The following is a 27,468-nucleotide window of genomic DNA, read 5'->3' as shown; positions in this document are numbered from 1 at the left end:
CTGCTCTTCACTGCGAAATACCGTCGGAGGATCTGAAGAGATCAATAGCTGTGGTGTCATGAAATTTTTCGGCGTGGACTAGAGCAACCTGTGTCTCTCGCGCGAAACTCGTCAAAACTACACCTTAGTACGATTGTTCTCTTCTAAACTGTCGAAAGTGTTGATGCCACGCCGTACAAAGGTTTCTCTCTTGCAGTAAACTTCAAAATACTCTTTCAAACTTTTGATCTGACAGCGAGCGAGAGTCTTATGGGTGCATTTTGCACTCTCGCCGGTATTGTTCTTACCGAAAGGGCCCTCACAGAGCGAGTGTAAGAAGCCGCGATCCTTTCCTGGATTACTTGAGGGAAATCTGAGGTGACGGCTACACATGCCACGAGAGTTGTTCAGTAAGAGAACCTTCAACGTAGGCAAGTATTTAACATCCTACAAAATTCACAGAAACTGCCCGCCTGATTATTTCAGATATATTTAATGTATTGAGCAAAGTGTTCCAACACTGAATAAATAAATACCGCACGTGTCTGCCACCGAGAAAAAAAAATATCGGTGAGAGATGCTAATAGGTGTTTATCGATCATTGTGTGATGGCTTAAAAACAGAAAACCAGTGGCAGAACTAGGAAACCCGGTAGGACTAAAGAAAACATGGCGATGCGAGAAATCCAGTTTTTATACCTAAGTATAATCAAACACGTTGAGAGGTTAGTTGGTGTTGCACGTCTTTATGCTTGCTTGTCTGAAAAACGTAGCGCTAATGTACTTTTCTGGAAATAATACTTTAGATACTTCGAGCTCTATTTTTCTGGCAATATGTAGAATAGCTTTACGTTTCGAATTGCAGAAACGTCAACCCTACATAAGAGGGAAATGAGTTCATATAGTTTTGCACTTAAACTATAAAGACAGCAGCATTTAGTATTAAAAAATAGGCACAATTATTGGCCTCCGCTTACGCTGTTGATTCGTAGCAGTGATTATTTCTCGTTTTCTTTTCCAGACAGACCCGCAAACTAAGAACGTTCGCTCAAGATGATCCCACCTCTCTTTAGAGTGAACCTGCTGCTTCTATGTATTCTGACCGCAGTAAGTTGCCTGCCCAACCTTTTAAACTATTACATCTTGGAGACCCCACACCAGAGGTTAACTAAAAGAGAGAAGTAGTCAGTGTAAGCAGACTGATGTAAAGTATTGTATGACTGCAGGCTGCTCTATTTAATGGTTTCATTGCGCCAACTAGCAGGTAGCGCAGAGCACCGGGAGTACTACAAAAATTCCCTCTGCTAAAAGGATTATAAAAAGTGGCAAATCCTAGATTTTCCAACGTACGTGTTGCGTCAGCCGGGTGGCAGCCGTTTTGAGAATCGATAGTGGCTTGCGCCTAAGATCGTTTTTGGCTTCCCTGGAGATATGTGCTTAGAAAAAAGGAGTTTCTTTCGTCATTCTGCTCAGAGAAAAAGTCATAAGGCATTAACATATTTTGTTAAGCTTCGCCTGCGCCATGATAAGTAATTCATCATCAGAGTATCATTATAACATGGTTTTCCCGTCCCGATATAAGCCCAATATGAAAGCTAGTGGCCATTAAACGTTCCATCACTACTCAAACTGGCATAACGCAGAAAGGCATCTTTTTCATTTGTTGAATTTACTATACCGACATGCCTTCACTTATTCACGTACAGCTTCTAAGAATATTTAATACGCTTGGATACAATTGTCCTTCAACACCTCTGAGTATATTTTGTGCATTTGTTCACGGTGGGATGTTTTGCTTAACTGATGACTGTCTCATCTCAATACTTTTCAGGTACTTGCACAAGAAGTTGAAGTGAAGAGTTTTGGTATGTCTTGCACTTTACCCAGCTTTGTGTCCGAAACGCTATTCATGTTATCTGACAAGCCGCTGGCTACTTCTTGTGCTGATATCTCAACTAATAAGTGAGGGCCACATACCCTCTTCAGGCACGGTGCCCATAAATATGGACGCGACCGAAATCTAATTATATTCTCGTACACAAATCAACCTCCGCCTTTAAGACCCTGCCTTTTGAAGTGAATGATAACGTCTCTCGCACATAAAGAAAATCTTTAATCAAAAGTAAAGATGACCATCGGCGTATTTATTCGCGGGACGAAAAACTAGCTTTAATTTTCGCGTGCGTTCTTTGCGACCGGCTGTTCATGACGCATTTTAACCAGTGAAATGTTTAGATAAGGTAAAACGATCCTTAAAGGTTCATTGATACCAAGGAGAAAAATCATTGACGATATTTAACCGTGTTTGTCAATGCGATATATGTACGGTAGCCCTTTACCGCACCTGTGAAGCCTTTGCCCGGCTATGAAGAACTGTGTTGAGAGGTTTTGGTGAATTTGTCATGTTTCTCACTCATAACATGTCTACAATATAGGATGGCCACACACGTATCCACGGTATTTTTCAGGTGCAAAAGATATTGACAATGTTGAGGTTCTAACAGTGCAAATACTGTTTTGTGATCTGTAAAATAATTTGACAAAACACGAAACACCTTTTACTATAAGACCTGCTCTGAAAGACTAGATCTATAATATTTTCAGTCAGTCGCAACCAAGTTTGGCAGGGTTGTCTGGCAAATAGCCATGTCTGGAAGCGTCACAGTCTCATCGCTGACTCCCTAAAACTCCCGACTCCGCTGCCGCCACTTGGTCACCCTCTCCGACCTCTCTCATTGAAGCAACAAACGAACATCTGTACCATTCAGGCTCTCGCCTTTCATCAGGCTCCTTCATTAGTCGGGGAACCTGTGTAGCAACATCCATTGCCACCAGCAGCGCATTACAAGACGCAACACAACCGCGGTTGGCTGCCGCCAGTGCCAGCTCGAAACACGCACAGCAACCGTGGTTGAAAGAACCAGTTTTCAATGTTCTCTATTGGCAGGATCTAGTCAGTCGCTGCCTTGCTTTCGCCGCGCGCTCCAGAGTGTTCGCAAGTTTCAATTCCTATAAACCGCATTTTTTTTTCGCATGCCAAGTCCTGCACTCTAACTACTGTTAGCTAATCCTGCACATTAACTACCGTTTTTGTTTTGAAGACTGCGGAGTTTCAAGTTTGCCCAAGCTAATTGTGAACGGATCGACAGCAAAGCCCAGGCAGTTCCCTTGGATGGTGAGGAAACTGAGTTTATCTTTCGCTTGACACCAGCGTATGAGTTTCAAAATTTTTTGTAGGGTTTTATAACTTCTGCTGAAAACCGAGAAGTGTTTTAAAACCGTTCTTTGTTTAATACGGCTCCTTGTTACCATTGTTTGCTATCAATTCTGCGAAGTTAATAACATTGGAAAAGAGATAAATAACGTTTTATTGGGGTTATGCAAACAAAACGTAAATCGGAAAGAATTTGGTCGGCGTAAAAAGTGCCGATGAGAGACACGAGTACTCTTGTGCTCTGACTGTTTTGTATATGCAATGTGCAATAATCTTTTAGGATTTTGTTGCGTGCTGTTATGTCACTGCGATTATATGTAAGCGTATACTTTCTTTTTACGTGAGCTGTTTTCACCCGTGGTGTTTTCTGGTAAGCTGTGCCGTTGTCCTGTACTTTTCCCGAGTTGTTTCGTTTCTGTTCTGTCGTTATTGATGTGCTGATTTCTATTTTGCTGTTTTGTCGTGTCCGCTTTTGCCTTTTGCCACATAAAAAGATGTTTTTTTCTGGTTTTTAAAACAGCATTAACAGGCACTTCAATCGTCATTTTTACCGGCAGGAGTGTTTGCAATTTTTCTCAGTTTGCCTTCAATATAGTGTTCAGATTTGTAGCTGTCTGTCTTTATTTCTTCTGTCGTATCTCTCTCGGGTATTTTTCCCTTTGTATTCTCGAAGACAACTTAAGAAAATTACGGTTGGTAAGATTGGAGCGAAAGCATGTTGGCTGAGATAAGTTCGGTCTGGAGGCGAATTAGACAGAAAAAAGTCTAAGACTTCGACCAATGTCTGATGGGCACCTTCTTCATGAACAAAACATCCGATTTTTAACGTTATTTTTGCTTATCTGTTTACAGTTCAGGAAAAGTGATTGGCGGCCTTGTGATTCGCAGTCGGTCACAACAGTCACAATGGGCAAACATCCAGTCATCGCGGGGGACCCGCTGTTTGATCAGATGATTAAAGTGCTGGCAGGGGAATGTCGCTCATCAACCTCAACAATGCACAAAACCTGCGTGACGACATCAAACAAGCTAAGGGCAGGAAAAGTTCGAGCTTATAATTTCGTCTTGCGATAAGCTTCTAATTTACGTCACAAGAAAAAACTTTAACACAGGGAACAACGAATTCTCTCTGGTGATCATAAAGTGCGGCGTAACTTTACTGCAGACTTTCGTTGTTTTCGACTACACCTCCACTGTTTTTCAGGTACGACTGACCGTGTGGTTCACTCCATCACTTTCTCTGAACTGCGGCGGCAGCATTATAACCAGGCGTCACGTCCTCACAGCGGCACACTGCGTAGTGATGTAAGATGGCAGTAGTTATCTTCGAAAGTGAGAATTGTTCGACTCTTTTAATGCGGTTCTCATAACGACTTGGCTTGGCTTCAGTTCATGCTGTCGAGGAAATCCGTGGTTGGACCGCTAAACTGTGCACGGACGCTAAAATAGGATATTTTGTCTCGTGAAAGAAATGTCGTGAAAAGCTGTAAGCCTGTAAACATGTTCACCGCTGCACGCTTCGTCAGCAATTGCCTATTGGCAATTCTTCAACAGGTGTGCTCAAATTTCGCATTCCCGAGTATCGTTATTGTCATGTGATTTTTTTTTTCACAGTATACCTCTCACATTAGAATAGCGAAGACAGGAATTTTTTCTAATCTCTTTTCATTACGTTTACTTATCTTAGTTAAAGTTGCTTGTAGCATTCGAAATTAAGCTAAATAAATTTACTATTTTTCAATGTGGATTTCAATTACAAATATGAGGCAGTATTCCCAAATTTTATTTTTATAATACACAGCTTAGTGAGAGTTGTGGTAAATATTTATGAGCGTCCAAAAATTCCGGATGTTTCGGAAATTCTACAAATGCAAAACGTTGCTTGTTTTATTGCACAAATCATCTGACAGTTTCTATGCTTTGACTGACTAACAGCTTGTGCTACATAAAAAAAATGTCTGCTGCTTTATGGAAAGCAGCTACCTTTTTGGGGAATTTACTTTCTAGTTGTTACCAAACCTCCTTCTCGTCCAAATATTGTGAATAAAAAATGCTATAGGTACAAGCACGTCCACTAATATCAATGATCTTCTGAATGATAGACACTAAAATAGTGAAAGCGAAATTATTAGTCAGGAGAAATTTGAAAATGGAAAAATCTAGTAAAGATGACAACGAAACAATAAAAGATGTGCGAATATCAAAAAGTCAAAATTGGCTATTGTTGATGTTGTGCACAGAATTATTTCGAATTAAAGTGACTAACGGCTACGCATAAAAAAATAGTTTCACAACAATAATGTTTTCAGCTAAAAAAAAAAACCTCACTACCAAAGGCTCACGTATCACTGCGTGAAACAGGTCATCGATGTTGAAAGCGCGTACAGACAGCCAACAAGCACAGCAGAGGAGTAAAATGCCTTGTGGACATCAACTTTGTAAGAAAATAACTTGAAAACAAGCTGGCATTACTTTATTAGAAATTCAGTCAAAGGCTGCCGATGACTTTCTTGTCAATGAGCAATTGGCATTTGACGACGCCCCTCTGCAGATGCGGCTATGGCGAGGCATCGGATTTATTTTTTGGTTGGTTGACCAGTACTATCATCCAGACAAACTGCTTCGTGAGAACTGAAATTTTATTGCCACTTTTAAAAGAAAAAATTCAAGGGCGATCAATTGGATTCATGCGGAAGAAATGCGATAGCATTTCCATTTCATACTGAAATCGATTACAATGCTGATTCCATTCTCCTTGAATAAAGAATTCATTGCAATTATTATTCTATTTCTATTCAGATTATCTTGAAACTCAGCTTCTTTTCTTATTCGATTTCCACTACATTATTAATCGCAATTATTTCTTAGGTTTATTTTTGCTGAGTCATTCTTAGTACTGCGTCTCCCTCCTCCGCCCTGCAAGAGGAGATGAAGGAGAGGGTAACGGTGAGTTGATGAAAGGTGGGGAGAGGAAATATCCCTCTAAACACCATCCGCTGTCTGGTACGGCTGTCCGAACTCGCCGCCGACGACAGACAGTTGTCACCTAGGTGGCACCGCTTATCTCTTCGCATTTAAAGAGCCCGATAACAATGTTCATCTGGTCAACTGTCGGCTTCATCTGCGCATTGGCCTCTCTGCATGGCGCCATGCGGAGGACGGGTTCTTTTTTCAGGCAGAACGGCTGTATCTGTGGAGCTAGCGGTACCAAAGCTAGCGAACATTACGCACACAGACGTCAAGTACCGGCAATAATATTGCGAGCATCTCTATTACATTGCAAGTAGCCACTCAACCTGAAAAAACCACTCAACCTGACGTCATCCTTAAGCTGACTTCAATTACTAGCATTCGAAAGAGTTATCGCGATGGCCAGAAAGGAGAAAACTGAGGTAGTTTGCAAATCATTCCCAATATCAAAGTTTTTTTTTTTTACCTTGCTCGCTAAGGAAAGTTTGGCACTGCACTCTACAATCCCGCCCCGAAATTGACCGCTTCGTTCCAGACTTGTAAAGAAATTGTACAGTGAAACTCGACTGACTGATCTTCATAACTGAAGACGACAGTCTGTAACTGTTCGCCATTTTCACCTTGAACAATTACATAGCTCGCTACCTTTGATACTAATTTCACACTAGTTTTCTTATCTAAATAATCCGAGAACAATAAATTTGGACGCAGCTTGGGGAACAACAGTGTGAGGAAGTTGAAAGTTCTTGATGTCTTTCAGGCTCCCGGTACATGGCTTACGGACCCTTGAACTGAAGAGCCATTTCTCATTGTTGTGATTCTCAATTGGTTTGCGCTATCACGATAGACCGATTTCACAAGCAGTTGCGCTACGCCACCGCCTCCGCGATGCATTCTGGGAGTTGTGGTACATCGGCCCTAGGGCCTGCCGGCGCGGCACATTGAGTTCACGCTGCTAGGAGCGCTGTTCACTTCACATAAGGTTTCTCGCTGTTTTCGCTGTGTCCACGTCCTAGAAGATAGACCGTTTCACCTGCTTGCCGCTATATGCTGTGACATGTGCACGCAATTTCGCGTAGCCTAGGAAACGAAGAATGGTCGGGAAGAACGGGAAACAAATGTTGAAATATCGTCTGCCAGCTATCCTGAACGAACTGTCCGGTGAAGATAACCGAGATGTCTTGAAAAAATCGTTTAGGGATCTACGCAGAAGGTTTCTCTAAACTAGGAAATGTACCTGGCAATATAGCGAGTTTCTTTGTTGTTTTTTTTTGTGAAATAAGCACAGTTACAGCGATGTGTGTTATTTTGTTCTCACTTTTTCTTCACTTCACTTTCTTGCCGTGCATTTTTTATGCTTATCCACTTCTGTGCACTACATTTTTTCATGATCCGGAAACCTCAAGTTTGTTTGCCTTTTATTATCTGCATTTTTCGTTTCTTTTGTACACCTTTCTGCCTTGTGGGCAGCTGCGTTTTCTGCTAATTCACTGCCTGTATTTCATACATTCCGCGTTTTCCACTGTACGCCTTGTAAGGAGCACGGACCTCGTCAAGCCACCTTTGGCTTTTTGTCCGTGCCCCTACGCATCTCAGGAAGTTTGAATAAACTGATTTGATTTGATTTGAAAAGCAGGTACTAGAAGCCTGTCCGAAAGGCAGCTGGACACACCGTGAGAGCACTGTCTGTATTCACAACAAGTAGCCTACTGCGAAAATGAAATAGCTAGAAACGCAAACATCAATTGAACACATCACAACGCTTGTATCCGCATTAAAAAGAATTCTTATTCGCCATATCACAGGCAAGTGCGTTTTGATGGCAACCTGATGATGACAACCTGATGATGAGGCTACGAATATCAAGACGCAGCGTCATCGCTGTAGTCATCGTCTCCCTGCGTCGCAGCAGCTTCTGAAATCAGCACTATGGCCCTACACTCCGCCGAGCTATGCTTCTAGTCATTCAGCTGAAAGTAACAAATTAAACGAAGAAAAGATGCTGCGAACGAATCTAGTGTAATCCAAAGTGTGATGGAAAGCGCGCTGCTGCAAAGGCGGTGGCGTCGCCAAGGACTACAGCTGAGATGCCCGCTTAGCTGCTTCCGATTAGCGTGCGCATACGCAGTGGGCTTTGTGAAATCGCTCTTTTAAAGTTTATTTTCAGGAAAGGAATCGGCGCACTAAATGTCTCATTTCGCACGTGTGTATCTCAACGTCCCGATGAGGGAATACAGGACGGTAGGAGTGAAAGAATCAAGATAGAAAGAGGGTTGCGGTGAGGGGTCCGAAATAATTTCAATCCCCTGGGGGTCTTTAACGTACATTGACATCCCAAAACACACGTGCGCCTTTTAGCTATCTGTGGCAATTTCACTGCATGGGTCGCCGCGGCCATTTCATTGAACCTAGACTGTTTGCCCATTTTATATAAATTGTTTCCTTCTTCACGGTGGTGCAGCACTGAAGCACCCAATGGACTCCTCCGCATTTTGTTTAATCAAAGCAAGCACAGTGTTATTAACAAGGTTTGTAAGGTGCCAATTTTAACCCGAGTCACCTTTTGTTTCTTTGCGTCTGCAGAGGTCGCAAAAAAGCGATCAGAGTTCAAGCGCGCTATGGTACCATTCATCGCAAACAAGGCCGAACGGTTGAATCCAAGGACGTATTACCTCATCCCTTGTACAAGACGAGTCCCATGGCCTACGACATCGCCGTATTGCTGGTTTTATCCATTTGCTGCACTGAATTTGTTTAATGGTTGCAGCCGAAACCAGATCGCTTTGATTGGCTGATTGATATAACTTATTTGCAGTCCCCGCTCTTGACAAGACAAGTAAAGCGGGACAAAAAAAAAGTGAGCACGAAATTCGTCTCCGAATGATTTTCGTCGGTGTTTCGCTATTCTTGACCCGTTAGCCTTCCTTCTCTGCGTAGCAACCTAAAAACATACAATCATAACCAGAACAGCATGATATGCCCGGAACTCTAAAAAATGACGGAAGTCTTGATATGCCGGCAGGAATTAGTATCGCAGTGCGCTACTAAAAATGGCGCAGAGCAGGCATAGATTAAACGATAGGCACCAACAGGAATAGATGGGCGCAAATTGTGTTTATTTAAATAATTAATTAATTAAAGCATAAATTTATTGATCTCCAATGGAGGGGTTAGAGGGATGAGGATCTTGAGAAGACAGATACGCATTTCTTGATCCCGGAGTGCATTGGGCTCCGCAGCAACCTCGTCTGCTCCAGCAGACGAAGCTGAGGTTGCAGGTTTGAGCTGGTTAAGACGGCGTCCCATTCTTGTAATCTAGAGCTTAGAATGCTACATGTTAGTCAGCTGGCTCTACAGTATTGATTGAGTGGTATAGTGCAGCTGTGTCTTCGCAGCAAACACATTAGTTGTGTTATTGTGAGGGCCATATATTGCTGTATAGTGCCTTGTTCGGGTATTTTTTGTTCTTAAGCGGATACGTCACCTAGAGTGCGCGGAGGATAAGGGCTGGTTGGAAAATAAGTCAAGAGCGCACCCGCCAGACCATTGAAATGAGTGCGAAAGATGGAGAATAGTCAAGTGTAAACCTATCATTTAAGGGGCAAGGTCTATCGGCAATGGTAAGGAGTGATTGTAAAGGAAAATTATTGAAGCCGACTACATAAAGAAAGCTGGGGTCATGTGTTTCGGAACACACACCAATGGAATAAAGGACCAGAAATGGTTTCTCGAGGGACAGGTGTAGATCCAGATTTCAATCATTGGCGATGTTCTCTTTTGGAATGTAATATCTGTGCCTTTTTTTTTCGGGGGGGGGGGGGGGGTGATGCGTGCTCTCATTCATAGCGTGAAAAAGCCTTGATGTTTTTGTAAAGGATGATATGTTACTACAAGAAATCGTTTCGCAGTCTGATATTATACCGACAAGGACCAACATACCATTGAATGTTACGTGCCTTAAAGACGATTTTTAACAACTGATCGAGTAAATGATTATGATGTACAAAAACTGCACAATGGATAATAAAGATCCGTGCTCTGCGCTTACAGGCATTACTTATCAGGAACTTGGAGGGAAAATATGCAGAGTTATTCGTCCTTCTACATAGAATGTCTAAATTTATTGAGGGTTTCATTTTTTAAGATACCATATTCGTAGTTTTTCCGGGTACATTTTGTTAGATCAAATCTTTAGGCTGTGTTCTTGCGATACGTAAATATAATTTGTATTAGAGCGCAATACTAATACTTTTAAAATTTTCGTTGGGACATTGTTTTTTTTTTCACAATACCACCATTGGTAGCTTTTAAACTATTAGGCAATAAAGTACGAGGTGCGAAACTATCCGGTGCCTCTTTGCAACGTTCTGCAACATATGCTAGCGTAAATTGCTCTTTTTGTCCCGACAAATGCAGCACATTGCTCGTTGGTCAGTGCAAGAAACTGCAAAGAATACTTTGTTGAAAAGCTGAAAAGCTAGCAGGCTCAGTCGGCGATATGAAAGAAAGGCTGCGAGCTATTAAGCCTCGGGAACTGTTCAGGCATCGGGTTCGATACCGGCCGTGGCGATGGGATTTGTACTGTGCGATGTCAGTGCACGTTAAAGAGCCCCTGGTATTCGAAAATATCCAGAGCCGTCCACCGAGGAGTTCATAGGCTGAGTCGCTTTGGTATGTTAAACCGCGACCCCTGTGAATAAGCGCCTGCATCTCTAAGTCGACACGAGCTCTTTGTTAGCATTCGTAGTGCATGATAAGTAGGGGCAGGGGCATTGTTCGTGTGGTAAAACTTGAAGCTCAACATGTTATGATAGAATGTTTTAGTGCACGGGTTTTACGCTGCCCAAATGCTTTACATCTAAGTGGAACGGTTCGCGAGTTGTCAACAATTGTTTTCTTTGTTATGCTGCCTTACAAATCAAAATAGGAATATGAAAATGCGACCTCATTTGGCTGTACCTAAATTCTCCTCGCAAATTTATTTCGGATGGCCAACGAACATTTTAAGCGTTCTTCGCAAAGCTCGATGTAAGTTGCGCTTACTGAAGACCAATATGAGAGCAGGTCATGGCAGGTTGTCAAACCGCACAGTTCTCTCAACGAAAAGAAAGCTGAACTACTGGCAGCGCGAAGACTGCTTACCACTGATTGCTTAAACCCTCTATTCTAATCAAGGCGTAGGGAACCTGCATGATCTAATTAATAAACACCAAAAAATCTACCTCATTCTCAGGTTCAACAGAAGCATGAATCTTTCCCTATGACGCGGAAATATATGTTCTTAATCCTGATTCGGATATAACGTTAACGGCGCCGAATATATTCAGGTACACGTTATTATCTCACCTGAATTTGATAGTATTGTCTGCAAATTGAGTTTTTTTTTTTTTAAGAGCAGCCACTAATGTATTGCAGAGTGTATTCGGCTACCTTTCATAATACTAGCAAAAATATTTCTCTGCAGCTAAAGAAACCATTCCAGTATTCAAATTACGCCCGACAAGTTTGTCTCCCAAAAGGAATAATGAACGTTGTCAACAGGAATGTCGTTGTTTCTGGATGGGGACTTCAGAAAAGAGGTAAGATTCAGGGGCATGTGAATGTCGTCTCTAAACCGTCGCAAGCCTCGGCCAATCCCCACTACTTTCTGCCGAATAGGCAGTCTTTGCGGCTCTGGTCGACACGTTTACAAGTAAATTCTGGTGTTACTGCCTTCGGCTATGTTTTAACTTGCTGAGAGGACAAACTGAAAGTTGTAATTCAGGCCAGTTGTTGAGATACAGCTTGATTTTGGCGCAATCAGGCCTTGGGGTCTCTCTGCGCTGCAACCGTTAAAAACTGCTCCGAACATAACATATACGTTCTCAGAACGACATAAATTTCGATAAAAATGCGATAAAATTTAGACACAATTCGATAAAATTTGATTTTGACAAAATTTCAACATTAATTCTGAGTCCCCACGTTACATTTTCTTTAACTGAATATTTTAACACGGTAATTTATTTTTCATTTACAAAAGTATTTTGATAATTACACGTCATCTAAAGGAACGTATTCTTGCTCAAGCGGTTCGTCCTAAGCCATTCCCTAACTAGACGGCGCCTGTGTGTTTAAGATTGTTATTTCACATAATTTTAATTGCTGAGGCACTGTTCTGGAATTTTTCTGGCCGTAGTAAGTGTTACTGTATTAACAGGCTGCCAAAGGCTGATACAATGTGCTCCGCAATTTTACGCACGCCGTATTATGCTTCTCTCAGCTAAACCGGTCTATTGTTAAACCTCAAATATCACTCCAAACTAACATTTGGCCAGCTGTTACTGTTTTACTGCACATTAGATTGAGGTGCTTGTCTGATTCGATCAGTAGTTGGATATTCCGCGTCGTCTGGAGCGACGGCAACGCAAAACAACAGCTTTACTACCGATGTGGCTGGTGGCGTCATCTCGTTTTGTCTGCAGCAACTAAGCCATGGAGGTCCATCAAAGGAAGGGGAGGGGATGCAAGATGGCGCCATTAGTGCCATCACTGCGTCAGCGGCTTGTTTTTCGCTTCGCCATCACCGCAGACGATGATAATATCAGGATTTTTTTTTACGAAAATTGAAAGTACCCTAAACAAATTTAAAATGAAACACCACCTGAGATTAACTGCATTCCGGTTTAGCTGAAAGAAGCAATACACGGCGCGCACCAAATTTTGGAAAATTAGCGGCAGTGGCGACCTTTGTAAAAGGGTATTTCATCCCAATGTTGGGTAGATCGCGTTTAACGTTTTCGGAACGCTATACTAAAACTTTATGCAGGGGTAAATTTCTTTCGGCAGGCTAACAATTTGTCTTATCTCTGCTGTCACGTTAATGTTATTCGAAAATTCGCTAACATAATGTGCCTCGTGAGGGATTCATGGTGCCAATATTTCTGAGTTAAATGCCATCACTGTTTCTGTGAAAAATCTGAAGGTGGTGTAGCGAATACTTTGCACTTTTTATAGCAGACAGTTTCGATCACAGTAACTGCGGACAGAAGGAAGCAAAATAAGAGACCAGACAGAACGCAGGAAAAAGTGCTACTGAAAATTTCTTACACCAGAAATTTCACTTAATCTTCATCAGGAGCTCCTGCACCCATGTAAATATCGAAGCAGGATAAATGAGTATCTTAGTTATACCCAGTAGCTTAACAAATAGCAGTGCTGTCGGCAGCTCATTACGGCCGAAACGAAAAAAAAAGTGCCTACTTTCCCGCGTAATGGAAGCCCATCTTTATATATTTAACTTGCGAACATATCCAGGGAACAGACGCCTGGATGCCAAAAAATTCAACAAAAAATAACCGGCACATGCCCAAACACTAAGTTTTCACATCTGCGCCGTTAACAATATGCATTCCACCGTTATGATCGTTCGCGACGAAGAGAGATAAATTGTTGTTTGGAAATATGTAATAACTATTTTCTGACACATGAAATATTTTCATAGTTTAATCTGGACTTTCTTAACTCAATGTCTTATGTAATGATCTGTTGCAGCAAGAATGCAGTAACATTATTGTCTACCATATCTTCAATTTCCTGCAACGGCCCATCTCCGTAAGCATGCGCTAGTGAAATGGGATACCATCATAAGCAGACTATTTTGCTTGTGTCAATAATATCGTTACCTTTTGATGTCTGAAGAAAAAGGCATAGGGCCTCAAAAAAAAAAAGACAGCCAGGCTTGATATGTATACGGCGGTATATTTAGAAGAAATACAAGAATTAACTACCGCAGCCTTCTTGCTCCCTCAGTTACGACAGAGATCAAGATATAGAGGAGTGTTTGCCGTTATCTCAGTTGACTTTAAAAAAGATTGGGCACTTAGTACAGTAATGAGGTAAAATTAGTATAATGTATAGAGAAATAACCTGCAAGGCTTCAGGCTAAAAAACTCCCTGCACACTTTGAAACAATACAAGAACATGTTCAGGAAGTGCAGGGCAGTGCTCTTTCTTGCTTTGTGTCATTTCAACACAGTGTTTGCTTTTGTAATGCAGCACGTTCGGACATGGACTACCTACAGTACACGGTTCTGAAGGTTCAAGCAAGCAGCATGTGTAAAGTTTATGGACCGCATTTCAGCCCATACACAATGCTTTGTGCATTCAAGCGTGGAACCGGCACCTGCGCAGTAAGTATAATTTACAGCATCTATTTTGTTGCAAAAAATAAAGGTGTCGCCACAAGCATTCGATTCTGTTGAAACAATATTTAAACTTTTTGTTCACTTACAGACCTCTTTTATGCAATGCAAAGTCAACGCCTACCTTCGACGATCAAGCACAAATTACCTCTAGCAATTTCAACACTTCGAATTTCACAATACCACGTTGGTAGACTTCAGTCTTTCAGAGAAGAGTATATTTTAAATATGCTTTTTGATAGCAAAGAATATTCGCGAAATTACGTAGTGCTGAAAGAAGTATTTTAAGCGTCAAGGAGCGTACCTGCTAAATATTCAATAAAAAAAAAACAAGCATATGCATGCGAAAGGATATTTTACTACAAAGTAGCACTGACCTTTTTAATGCGAGAGCATTATATCACTCATCAGCAAAGGAAACCCGGCATTGCCATTGTTGACCGCGCATGTGGTTCCAAAAATCACACATGACGTCACCATGGTATCAGAGAAAAATCAAAGTTTAGAAGGTCCGGGGAATGGAGCCCAGGTTAACCCAAGTATGCGAGACGGACATGTAAACCATATTCCGAAAACCGCGTTGAATCTTGGCGAGCAAAGGTGAGCCTAGTAAACGAGTTGCCTTACAACTTAACGCTAATGATTAAACGTGTCATTAGAAAGAAATAGGAAACAATTAAACAATAAAGAGCAAAATAAAAAAGGAAATAAAACAAAAACCATGTTTTCGCATTAAAAGCACGGAAGTAGTCTTAAGTGCCTTACAATTTTGTTTGTGAGCTACATCTGACTTTGTGAAGCATAGAAATGGAAGCTCTCACCGGCTAGAGCCAGGGATAAAATTGCGGCATTAACATCATGGCATTGAAAGGACGAACGTCGAAATGAAGCGATTCATTGCATTGACACTATATCTACGTTTCTGGGCATGCTGCAATACATCATTGCTGAATTTTCGTATTGGGTAAATGAAAATACGGCATTTGGAAAGCGAGCACCAAGTTCATAACTACTGTGATTTTTTTTCTGTATAATTGATAAGTTACGGTTTGCACAAAATAGTGTCGAGATGGTTTTTTTTGGTGAGCTGCGTAATTTTTCCGTTCTTCATCTCAGCTGTAATCAGTAAAGGGGAAGCTAGATGTTATGTTATTTATTTATTCACACTATAATGCGCAGTTGTTTAAATATGAAAAGTACAACGTAAATGTCCTCCAATTATCGTGATTAATAAATAGTTTCGTAGTTGAAGCATCAAGCCCATCGTGCGTTTGAAAGAACCACTGCCGTAGCAACTATGTCAGAAGACTGTGGTCATTGTGCGTCCTCATACCTGCTAAATGGTTCAGAAAGGCACCTTAGCGAGTGGTTACAAAACACAGCTGATTTAGCGGCTTTGTACCTCGCCTTTCTGACTGTAGAGAAACACTTGCAGTATACTTTTTTTTGCAGAATATGTTCCACAATCGTATTTCTGGAATGTAATAATAATAAAACACAACGAAATTTAGTGTAATTACGCCGAACGCACGTATTTAATTCTGAGAATAGTGGACATTAGGCGGTCACCAAAAGAGACTGTACAAGTGAAAAGAACCATCTATTTGAAATTTAGTGGTCAAGTTCTGTAATTCCGTTGGTTTTTAATCCAAAATTACACCTGAAGCACGAAGAGTGATGAAGTGTAATATAAATACACAGGAACTTACTCATGCTCGTAACGTCAGGAATGTAAAACATAGTTTGTTGCCAGCCTTCATTTATCGCTATTGTGTTGTGTACTGGAGAACCCCACCGTATTTCACTTGTTTCCAACTGTAAACTCTATTCACGTTGATATGATATTTAGTAATGCATTATTCATTATATATGATATGTATTTGTTATTACAAATATTTCCAGCTAACTTGATCATAAAGCAGTGCAACTTGACTTCAGAGGCGTGTGTTCATTGCGTAAATTAGGAGTCAGAAGTAGACAGAAACAACTAGAATTACAGCGTATGTGCTGATAAACTTGCATTAAATGGCATCTGCTCTTTCCTGCCCCCCTCCAGGGAGACTCTGGAGGACCAGTAGCCACCAGAGTGAAAAACGGCCGCTTCGTCCAACTGGGCATCGTCTCGTACGGAGCCGGCCACGACTGCACATCCCTGCCGAAGGTTTTCACTCGTGTGGATGTTCTGATGCCTTGGATACGGCAGCAAACTAAAAATGAGCGCCTGTATACGGAGCTTAGCTCAGACGATACTGTCATGGATAGCGATTCCCCGCTAATTCCATATTCATTTTGGTCGGATGGTTCTGTGTACGAACCAGCTTATTTCCCGATGTAAAAGCCTGCAGCCAGGTAAAATAAACCTATTTTTCTCATGACCAACTCCATGACTGAGTCGTCGCCATGAAGCTGTGAATTCGTGCACTAATTCTAATAATTTTCCCGTGACGTGCCAGCTGGCGAGACAAATGAGTGCAACGGGCATTGCAATGCTGAAAATCTTTATCTAGAAACGAGGCGAATACATTCAACTTGTGTACTATACATATACACATTCCTCTGTGCCCATGATGTGTCTATGTAAATACCTTCACCAGTGCCGCCAGAATTCCAGTGTTCATCAATATGCAATATTGTCGTTTAAAACGTTGAACGAGGTTACCAAAAGAATAGAATATAAGCATCTTTCATGCTTTATTTTCTTATCCTCTGTGAGGTCCACCAGCCGTTGCATTCACTCATTTGGGCCATTTCATGGGACATTGACCGTTACTACATCTTGCAGCCACCTCGCATTTATTTGAGGGGGGAGGGCATGTTATCTGAAAGGAGAAAATAAAATTACGTGATTTCTGTCGTATAGTTGCCGGCAAATATCACTCACAAAAACACATCTGCACACAGGCACTCAGCATGCGCATGGTATATTAAAGTTGCTGTTAGCTTAAGAGAGACTAATTATTGATTAGAATTAGTTTTAAGCGCAGAACAACCGCACAGCAGGGAAAGAAGTTCACGGGACAGAGAGCAGACTAACAACTCAGGTTTTTATTGAAAGACCACTTCCTTATATAGAGAAACTGCTCTGACTAACAAGTTAAAGGAAAAAACCCACATGCAGACATATCAAATCAACTGAGATCCCATCATCTTGCGAGGTGGATTGCATAATTTCAGTAGTATTACTGCGCAAGATAGTCGAATTCTTTTTTTCTTTTCAGAGCAAAATTACGAGTTTGCTGACTTAAATGATACCAGATTTTTCAATGTCACCAGACCCGCCGCGGTGGCTCAGTGGTTAGGGCGCTCAACTACTGATCCGGAGTTCACGGGTTCGAACTAGACCGCGGCGGCTGCGTTTTTATGGCGGCAAAACGCTAAGGCTCCCGTGGGCAGTGCGATGTCAGTGCGCGTTCAAGATCCCCAGGTGGTCGAAATTATTCCGGAGCCCTCCACTACAGCACCTCTTTCTTCATTTCTTCTTTCACTCCCTCTTTTGTCCGTTCCCTTATGGCACGGTTCAGGTGTCCAACGATATAATAATAATAATAATAATAATAATAATAATAATAATAATAATAATAATAATAATAATAATAATAATAATAATAATAATAATAATAATAATAATAATAAATAATATAATAATAATAATAATAATAATAATAATAATAATAATAATAATAATAATAATAATAATAATAATAATAATAATAATAATAATTGGTTTTGGGGAAAGGAAATGGCGCAGTATCTGTCTCATATATCGTTGGACACCTGAACCACGCCGTAAGGCAAGGCATAAAAGAGGGAGCGAAAGATGAAAGGAAGAAAGAGGTGCCGTAGTGGAGGGCTCCGGAATAATTTCGACCGCCTGGGGATCTTTAACGTGCACTGACATCGCACAGCACACGGGCGCCTTAACGTTTTTCCTCCATAAAAACGCAGCCGCCGCGGTCGGAATGATATATGAGACAGATACTGTGCCATTTCCTTTCCCCAAAAACCAATTATAATTATTATATTAAGCTCTTGCGGGCGGATGAGATCGCGAAGTTTGCGACGATAAGGCAGCTACAGATAGCTGAGGCAAGGGTTATTGGGAGTATAAGGAGAGGCCTTTACCCTCCACTGGGGATGTCAGGGTAAACATCATCATCATCATCATCATCTTTCTTTGAACAAGAAAGAATTCGGAGTATGAAAACAAAAGGCAATGCTACCTTCAACCTTCTGGCTTTGTGAACAGCGCTGAATGTATTTATGTTCAAGAGTAATCATTATCCTCGGTGCATTAGACTGATGGTTCCCTACAAGCCTCAGAGCTGGATATGTCAAGATATAACCAAAAAATTGAAGTTGTTGAACATCAATCAAGATCTTAATTTTTAAGATTAGTGTCGCCTCATGCGTTCAACTTGGACCTGCGCTTGACTTGGCGTACGAAGAAGCACGGATAGTTGTTTTGAAATTTCAGCCCAAAATCTTTTGCCAATATTTTCATCTGGGAATTCTATATTCGGCTTTGTGTGTCATAATAATTTTCGGGTTGCCTTAATTACTCATTTAAATCAAACTAACCCGTAGCGCATGACTTAAGTTTATGCAACGAAATTAAGATTTCCGAAACACAAGTAGGTTGCATTTAGGGGCGCAATTTCGCAAAACAAGTCTGCCAAGTAACCCCGTGAACTGCAACTGGTGCAGAAAGTCATATTCATAGCTGATATTTTCCCAATACGTTATATGTAGTCGCTCTTTTTTTTTCTTTGCGGGAACGGGAATAGTTACCAAAAAGAAGGAATTCGCATTGTATAAACAACGAAAAAACGGCGGTGAATTTCAAAGGCTAAAATACTTCGTTGTCTCATATATCTGGCCTGTATGTGCAACTGCTGCCTGAAGCCTCTGATCACTAAAGAAACGCGAACGGCACAGAGATTCAATTCAATTCCTTGGTTCCTATGTTGTGAATCTTCAAAGCAAGCAAAATATGACGATAATGATATTTAAGTATAAAACGCTGCAACGCGATGAAAACAAGCAGCCCTAATTCCTTTGTTGTATTAGTCGTAGTTTCGAAAGCAGCCTCAAATACCCCTCAAATGAGACCCAGCAGCAAATAGCGTCGACCGTCGACCAACTGTCATGACATCATGGTTAATACCATTTCATGGAGGCACTTGCCAGCCACCTGCGATTTCAAGCTGCAGGATGAAGTGAGGCGTGCCATCAAACGATATTCATCATTGGCGTACGCTCTCCTTTGAGGAACATTCGCCGCTGCATTCTTGAGTTGTATTGGACTATAAAAATGTGCAACGTCTTCATCTTCCGGGCAGTGTAAAGGTGAAAAGGAATGAGGTAAAAGAAGTTGAAAAGTTATTCGCAAACATTCATCGCCCGATCATCGCTAGTATAAAGGAGGCTGGAGTGCAACCAGCTAAAGCAACCTAAGCTTAAGCCGCATGTATCAGCACATTTCAGTTTTAAGAAATAGGGATATCAGGGAAAGTAAGGGTAAAATAGACGAGCCAGATTGGCACGGAGCTGTCTGATATTCTTTACCAGAGTACGTAAAAGCCATATAGAGCTGAATCATGGAAAAACAAAACGCTGCGAGAAATTTCGACATTCGCCACTGTAATCATCTGAAACGTTTATGAACCTGGGAAAACCGCCGCTGCGTAAACTTAGTTCGATGCACACAATTTCACGCGCGCTTCATGCTACAGCGCTGGAAGACGCCAGCCAAATACAAAAACCGCTGTAGTAATTTCTACTCAGAATCAGTTCAGCAGCGTAGTAAAGAGTCACACGATATATGGTTGAAAAATTGTACCTTTCGTTTATTCAGGAAAAATGAAAAGGAAGGCAATCACGCAGGATGAATTTCCTGGCGCTATTAGCGAACCTGATTTTGGGTGTACTCATAAAGGTAGGTGCATGTACGAAGCGTTTTTCTTCAGCATGTGACATCTACCCTCGTAAAGCTCAACACAGTTGACGATCGTTCAAAGACAATCGTTCGCAATATTCACCAATGCTCTAGAAAATCATTCGCAACTTTGTCACTTCTCGCACATGTATCGCCTGCCTTCAATTTTTTGTTGAAAAAGTGCTCCAGACAATGCAGGCGAAGAACACATCACCTTAATTGAACATTTTCTGTGCATAATTTTTAATGCAAATTTTCGGGCATTGACTTCTTGGCAATAATAATCATATTTTTAGCACATGCCTTTGTGTCCTGTAAAACACAAGGCTGGCTTTCGGAAAGGCTACTTGACAATAGACTATAATCACGCCATCATTCAGATGATAGAGATAAGAGCACAGTATAGCCACTTTTTATTTGTAGCCTTCATACATTGATACTGGGCAAGTTGGTGTCACATTGTTTTTCAGCAGCGCAGAAGACAAAGGACGAGACAAGTGCACAGACACGGCGCTGAGCTTAAAACTGGTTTTTATTGAGGCGATTTCCACTACTTAAACGCAGTGGCAACCAATCTCAAATGAAAAGACATATACAAAAAACAGATTGGCGATAATGACAATTCCTGAGCACAGGTCTACCGTGGCACAAGACCAGCTGCGCACGTTTTTCTATTCTCATCAAGGGAACGTAGTTCTTTATCAGACAGAGCTATTGAGGCAACTCTTACGCATTCATCTTTGAATCTGTGGATTTCATGGGCTTCGATGATTTCACGAGTGATTTTTGTTTTATTATCTGACAGCACTCGACACTGAGTGAAAACAGGATAACACGGCGCTTCCTTGTTCATTTTTCTTTCCTCTGTGCAGTCTCTGCAATGAATGCCAAGGTGACGGGATGCGGTGCCGCTCACGTTGTTGTGTTCCCGCAGCCGGTCGTTGAGGCAACGACCAGTTTGTCCCGTGTAGTGCTTGCCACATGAAAGCGGAAACCTGTAGACAACATTGTTGCTACATGGTACAAAACCTTTTTGGTGTTCCTTATCGCAGCCTACCATCCTTGCATTGCTACTGTTTACAATATGGCAGAGTTTGGAGAGCTTATCGGGCGCGGAAAAAGCAACGTTTACATCGGCATGCGCGCCCACCCTTTTCATATCATGTGAAATGCGGTGTAGATAAGGAATAACCACACATTTTCTTTTTTCTTCCTTGAGCCTTTCAAGGGTATCTCTGCGGCCTGAATTAATGATTTCTCTTAACAGGTTCTGTGATACAGCAATCAGAAGGCCGGAAGGGTATCCTGCTGCTTGTAATCGTACCACCTGATTTTTGATAGCTGTCTTGCAAGACAGCTATCATGTGATGCAAGACAACTTGTTTGTTGTAGCACTGGTCAACGTCTTCTACGTGTCTCATCTCTTCTGCCCCTCGTCTAGTATTAGCGCTAACTCGTTTAAATCAGGGTTCTCCACAATCCGCTATTCACGTGTTTGTTCGTGGCTGCTTGCTTTCCGCCTTCGCTCATACACATGGCACAAAAATGAATTGTTCGCACGGATTATTTATAAAATTATAAGTTGTCGTGTAAATATATTCTTATGTAAGACCCTATAGATGTGATATGTGAACTAGGTGAGAGGAAATTCAATGTGTTTTTTTTTTCAAAGGGAAGAGTATATCTGGACCGAATATCTAAAGTACCTCATTCGCCTTATCCTGCGCACGAATGTTTCGACAAGGCGCTTCCAAAACTGCAGCCTAAAAACCTAGTCATATGCGGCTAACCCGCTTAGCTTTCCCTGCGGCATACACAATATTCTATATTCTAAGCACATTTGCCTTGTTGAACGTTGAACTTAGGCTATGGTTTTGGCCCAGTAGATGCTTACTAATACTACAGTTCAATTTAATTTTAAAATACAGAGCCTTTGATTAAAAACTAGAGAAATGAAACATGTAACGCTTTTTTGTTGTCGGACGCAAACAGTTGACAGTGGCACGTATTTTTAGAAGGTTACCATGAAACGTTCAGTGAATTTTTCTTTGCTATTCCCTGCACCATAAGCATCTAAGGAAAACTCATGTGAAGGCAGAGTATAGACAGCAATGAGTATTTGGGAATGGAAAACTAATGATTACAAATAGTACTCCAACAGATGAGTTAGAAGGTGTCAAAGTTCGAATCACATCCCAAGTCTTAGACCACCTCCCGGCTGAAGTTCCTACCCTCAGTACAATACATGCAGGGAAAAGGCGCAGAGTTGCTGCAAAGCTGGTTCCATGCAAAACTGCTCTCGCAAACAGGGTCAATTTTTCACCTGTGGCCGTCAAAGTAACTTGGAATGGCAGAAACGAAGCATCTCGCCGGAAGCGAACTTTTGATAAATATATTTGGGCGGGCTTCGCGACAGAGCTTTAGCTGCTACCGTTCCCTCACACTATGCTTTTCTTAAATCTGCTATTTTTTACAGCGTAAGCAGTAAATTTCTGCACCGCGATGAAGCCGTGATTTGCGTTTGTGTGCGTGTGTGTGTGAAGCCTGCACTTCATCGCCCCTAAGACTCGAGCCGGGCCTAGCTCTTCTGGCCAGGAAGGGTGATCCTCCAGGCGGCCAGCGATAAAAATGTATCCCCCATTTGAGCCTCCACCAACACCCACACATCCAGTTTCACCTTCCGCAGTGCACCGCACCTTTCACCGCAACGGTGGACTAGTGGTTTGAGCATCCGCCTCACATGCGGAAGGTTCGGGATTCGATCCCCAGTGCCGCCGGGTACCCACCGGTGATACAATTTGTACAAGCTTCCACTGGCCTGGTGCTCGGCTTTTTAGGGATGAAGTGCTTGGAAAATGGGTCTTTGACCATGCCTTGAGTACACGAAATAACTCGCGCCGCGTGGCTATTTGTGAGCAGATGCCCTTGCCCCATAAAAATTCGTGACCAACATCATCATCACTTTCCCCTTCCACCCACCTCCATCCTCCCAAAGCTCTATTCAGTTCAGCTGTTCACGCCCATCAACTTGTCACCATTACCCTCCAGAACCTTCCACTAAAGAGGAGCCAAAGGTCCAGCGCTACGAAAAAGCGGTGTACAATAACGAAACACAAGCTTATAATGGGAAGGGGATGAATGCAAAACTGAAAGGTGCAACCAGTACTGCTAACGGAGAGTTGTCGCATCACATCACGATTCGCGTGCATTTTTTGCAGAAAAAAAAAGAGCTGTTGCGCCTCCAGAGATCTACTGACATTTTTCTTCAAGATTACAATCAATATTAGTCTCAATTTATAGCTCTCAGGATTCGTCACCACGTCATTCGTTTGTGAGCCTATTTTTGGCAGTAAGGAATGCTTTTCTGCCCATCCAGCGAAGCTAACCGTGAGCGTGGTGCTTCTCTTTTTGTTAGTTAAATAGGGCTGACGCCACCGTTGCACAGTTTTTTCCTATTGTCCATTGTGAACCGTTCTTCGTTTTGCAGTGAATCGCTCAAATACAACTGGGATTTATCGATGCTATACATACCGTGAAGCCCTCTTTGATCGGCAGAGTTTTCTATGAAACAGCCTAGATCAGCCAGCCTCACCGACGGCAAGTTTTTACGTCCTCTTCTCACAGGGCGGTGTTCGTTGTTTCCGAGGCTTTCGCATGGTCAAACCGTTGGGCGTACCCAGGCAGCGCTATTCGCTTTAGACGTTCCTTGGATGGTGCAGTGTGTATCATAACATGTCATGGCTTCATAAAGTTGTCGGGAAGAAACAGAACCATAACTCTGACTTTAAGGCTTTGTTGGGAGTTGGGAATAATGTTCTGTACGTGGGCATCTTACATACACGCTCTTTTGAACGCGATATCGTTAATGGTACACTGTCGCCGAAAATCTGGCGTTGGCGTCTTGAACGTGAGTGAAAAATCCACGCAAAATCACCAAAGAAGCAGCCTAGGTGTCACGGGGCCTGTGACGTCATCGCAATCGCTCTCCGGATTGCAAGTAAATTTACTCCATGGCAGATGGTAATTAATTTAACCATTGGCAGCGAGACGTTTCTCGGCGATAGCAACCTGGGTCTCCCAAGCCCCATTGGTGGTAACACCTACCATAGCAGGACAGTGGCGTATCGCTGCATCACTGTGCCAGGAGGCCTGAGGATTTCCCCGGACCTCGGAAAGTATAGGGAATACTCAAATGAGCATATATGGCATTATTCCATCAAAACTATCGCGTTGTACCATTTAGGCGGAGCTTATGTGTAACCTCCAGTTCTTGGTCCTGATCGAATAATGAAGCCTCGACATACGGTGCTAAGGTATACATAAAATTCAGCAACGCCTAAAGAGCAACTGCACGAGTTTTTATCTGTACGAGTCTCTAAAAATTTCAGAGGTCACTTACTCTTACTCTGTAGAAACTCCGTGTTTCCTATGTTTGAGTTTTGTTTCTAGGAAGTTGGACTGAAATCAGCTAAAGATGCATAAACATAAAGCAGTTCTACACCCGAGTTTATTTATGCGAGAAATCATAAAAAGCAGAGATTCAGGTTAAAAACTCACACGTGTGATTTCTTCCCCTCAATGATCGGGCTTAAGTTTGAGTTATGGCAAATAATGCTGCAGAGGCGAGCATAGCGATAACTCCTCAAAGAATATGAGCAGTACTTAAGCGATATTTAACAAAAATTACGAACCTGGGAGGGAATAAGCTTTATATCTCAATGGGAGCGCATTTGCACGAAGATTTATTTTAACGGGCTTATCTGGCGGTCAAATGGCTGCCGTAGCCTGCGCCAGCCGCTGTTGATGTACCATGCGAAAACATCACACAATCATTAATATCTCTGATAAATCCTTCCATTTCATTTATTTCCGTTTCGTGTGCCTATCATGGACAGAATGAAACCCTGCACGATGAATTTCCTACTGCCTGTCGTTTCCCTACTAACAGGAGTATTGACTGAGGTTAGTACTCATTTTTTCTCGGTTTCATGAATTCTGCCTTGTGACTCTAGTAGCGCGAACGTTAGACACATTAAGTTATATTCTATTGGTGTCCGTGTCGCTGAAACAAGCAAGTCTTTGTCACTTGTATCAATTGTGTTACCTTGCTTGAATTATACACTCCTAAGTAAAAAAAAAAAGGTACGGCTACTTTTTTTACACAAATTTACACACAATTATTCCACAAAGATTTGCGCCAACCAAGTGGAATGAAAGAATGAAAATTTCTGTCTACATTAGATTTTGAAGAACGACAAATATTTTTCAAGCAAAGAAATTTCTTTTCAGATATAAATTCTGTTTACGTGATGTTCAGTAAAAGAATAATTATTCCTAATACGGCGCGTAGCGTATTTGCCTCTTTTATTCAGCGCCATTTACGGCTTTATAGATACGTCTCAGAAAGCGGAAGGTTTAATTGAACGGCTGCTGCACAATTTGCCTTTTCCAGCTCAAGGCGGAGGAATTCGAGCTGAACGGACTCGGCAAGTAGCCCACATTACTTCAATACCGCTTTTTGTTCGCATAGAATGGGCTCTGTTACTCAGAGCATTGTAATGAGCGTCACTGAACAGAAACGCAAGATGAAAATATCCACATCCTTTTTCTTGCAAATGTAATAGTAAAGCTGGTGTTATGTGAAACTTTTCATAAACTGTAACACTTTATCTTACACAAAAACGAAACGGGGATGATGTTAGCGGTAATGCAGAGAAACAGCACCAGATGGCATGCGACAGTAGTTGTGTACCGAAAGGTAAAGCCCATAGAGGATGCTTGTGCCGGGTCCCTTTTCCTTGATAACGTTTGGCTACACTAGCCTGAAATGAGCAGCATAAATTTCGCTCTGTTTTGGGAAAGTTATCCCAAGGCGCCACGCACAGACTGCGTACGTGGAGTGGTCACGTGATCGCTCCTTCCTGTGGTGGCACCCCGTGTCATGTGCAGTTGCTGGGTGCCCATCCTGTTCTTTCCTCATGTTTTCACGACTACGAAACGACGCCGACAAAAATGTTTCGCCCGAGAAGCATCGCTTTAACATTTAGAGCTGTAAAAGTGAATGAATGTTCTTGCCCATCCAATTCTGAAGAAGCAAAGGTGACAGAACCGGTCTCCGAGAGCAACTTTTCTGCAAAATATTGCGCGTGAACTACCCATATCACAAGCATCCATATATAAATGAGCTATCATTGCTCTATGTGCGCTCTCGCCACAAGAGGTGCAATCACGATGTGGCGGGCGTTTACAGACACGCTTTACATGTTTAGTGATAAGCAATCCCGATGATCCCAAAGGTCTCTTGGGTAGAACGCCTGATGGTTAAAGGGATCTGCAATAAAACTAAACTGTTGTACCTGAATCTGAGCCTGAATAACTTTTTACAGGGCCAGCCGTATTTGCTTATTTACCGCTTACAAAAATTTCTGCAGAAAGTCAATAAACTGTCCATACACTTTTGTTCACCAAGTACATAATCTTTGTTTACAAAACCTATAAACTAGTCTATAGGCAATACAGCCCCATATACAAAATATAGGCAATTTATAGATTTATGGGCATAGACTTTTAGTCGACTGTTGTCCACTGACAGTCTATCGCTTGTGAATAGACAAACAATCTATAGGAAGCAAATAGAGTTATAAGAAGTCTATGGAATAAAGTCTGTATTTAAGCGTTATGGCGTCCGGTTCAACGTACTTGCTGGTGTCACCGTCGTCTTCGCGCCAACATGATTCCGAAACTAGCCAAATGATTCCCTCCCAGCCAGCCACCTTGCCGCAGGCTTTGCCCTGCGGCTCCGGACGACTTAAGCACACGATTTCAAACCGGAAGCGCTAACCCCGGTGCTGCAGAGTGCACTTATCCTAAATCACGAATCAGCCCAATCATTCAGAGGAGCCCTCCACTACGGCACCTCATTCTTCTTTTCTTCTTTCACTCCCTCCCTTATCCCTTCCCTTACGGCCCGGTTCAGGTGTCCAACGACATATGAGACAGATACTCCGCCATTTCCTTTCCCCGAACCAATTATTATTATTATTATTATTATTATTATTATTATTATTATTATTATTATTATTATTATTATTATTATTATTATTATTATTATTATTATTATTAATCCTTCATAGACCAAAGCGGACTTTTGTGTTTGGTCACTTGCAGCGCAGCGTCATAAACGTATTA

At 41.9% G+C, this 27,468-nt stretch overlaps 1 protein-coding gene across 1 annotated transcript; it reads left to right on the top strand.

The window, feature by feature from the left end:
• Positions 1-301: 301 nt before the first annotated feature.
• Positions 302-16,724, top strand: LOC144104525 (chymotrypsinogen B-like). The gene is made up of 9 exons (XM_077637605.1): positions 302-410; positions 1,000-1,085; positions 1,810-1,843; positions 3,080-3,153; positions 4,397-4,497; positions 8,746-8,887; positions 11,627-11,741; positions 14,200-14,333; positions 16,402-16,724. Exons 2-9 carry the CDS (start codon positions 1,032-1,034, stop codon positions 16,678-16,680), a joined length of 933 nt encoding a protein of 310 aa, XP_077493731.1. The 5' UTR covers positions 302-410; positions 1,000-1,031; the 3' UTR covers positions 16,681-16,724.
• Positions 16,725-27,468: the final 10,744 nt, after the last annotated feature.

This window comes from Amblyomma americanum, chromosome 9 (assembly GCF_052857255.1).
Source record: "Amblyomma americanum isolate KBUSLIRL-KWMA chromosome 9, ASM5285725v1, whole genome shotgun sequence".
Lineage (NCBI taxonomy): Eukaryota > Metazoa > Arthropoda > Arachnida > Ixodida > Ixodidae > Amblyomma > Amblyomma americanum.
The sequence above is the reverse complement of the archived record's forward strand: the minus strand, read 5'-3'. Positions and strand labels throughout refer to the sequence as shown.

Excerpts from the sequence above, each read along its gene's own strand:
- LOC144104525 (XM_077637605.1), top strand. The coding sequence starts at position 1,032 with ATGATCCCACCTCTCTTTAGAGTGAACCTGCTGCTTCTATGTATTCTG. Across the intron at positions 8,888-11,626 it reads ACGACATCGCCGTATTGCTG|CTAAAGAAACCATTCCAGTA; the intron begins GTTTTATCCATT and ends ATTTCTCTGCAG. Across the intron at positions 11,742-14,199 it reads ATGGGGACTTCAGAAAAGAG|CACGTTCGGACATGGACTAC; the intron begins GTAAGATTCAGG and ends TTTGTAATGCAG.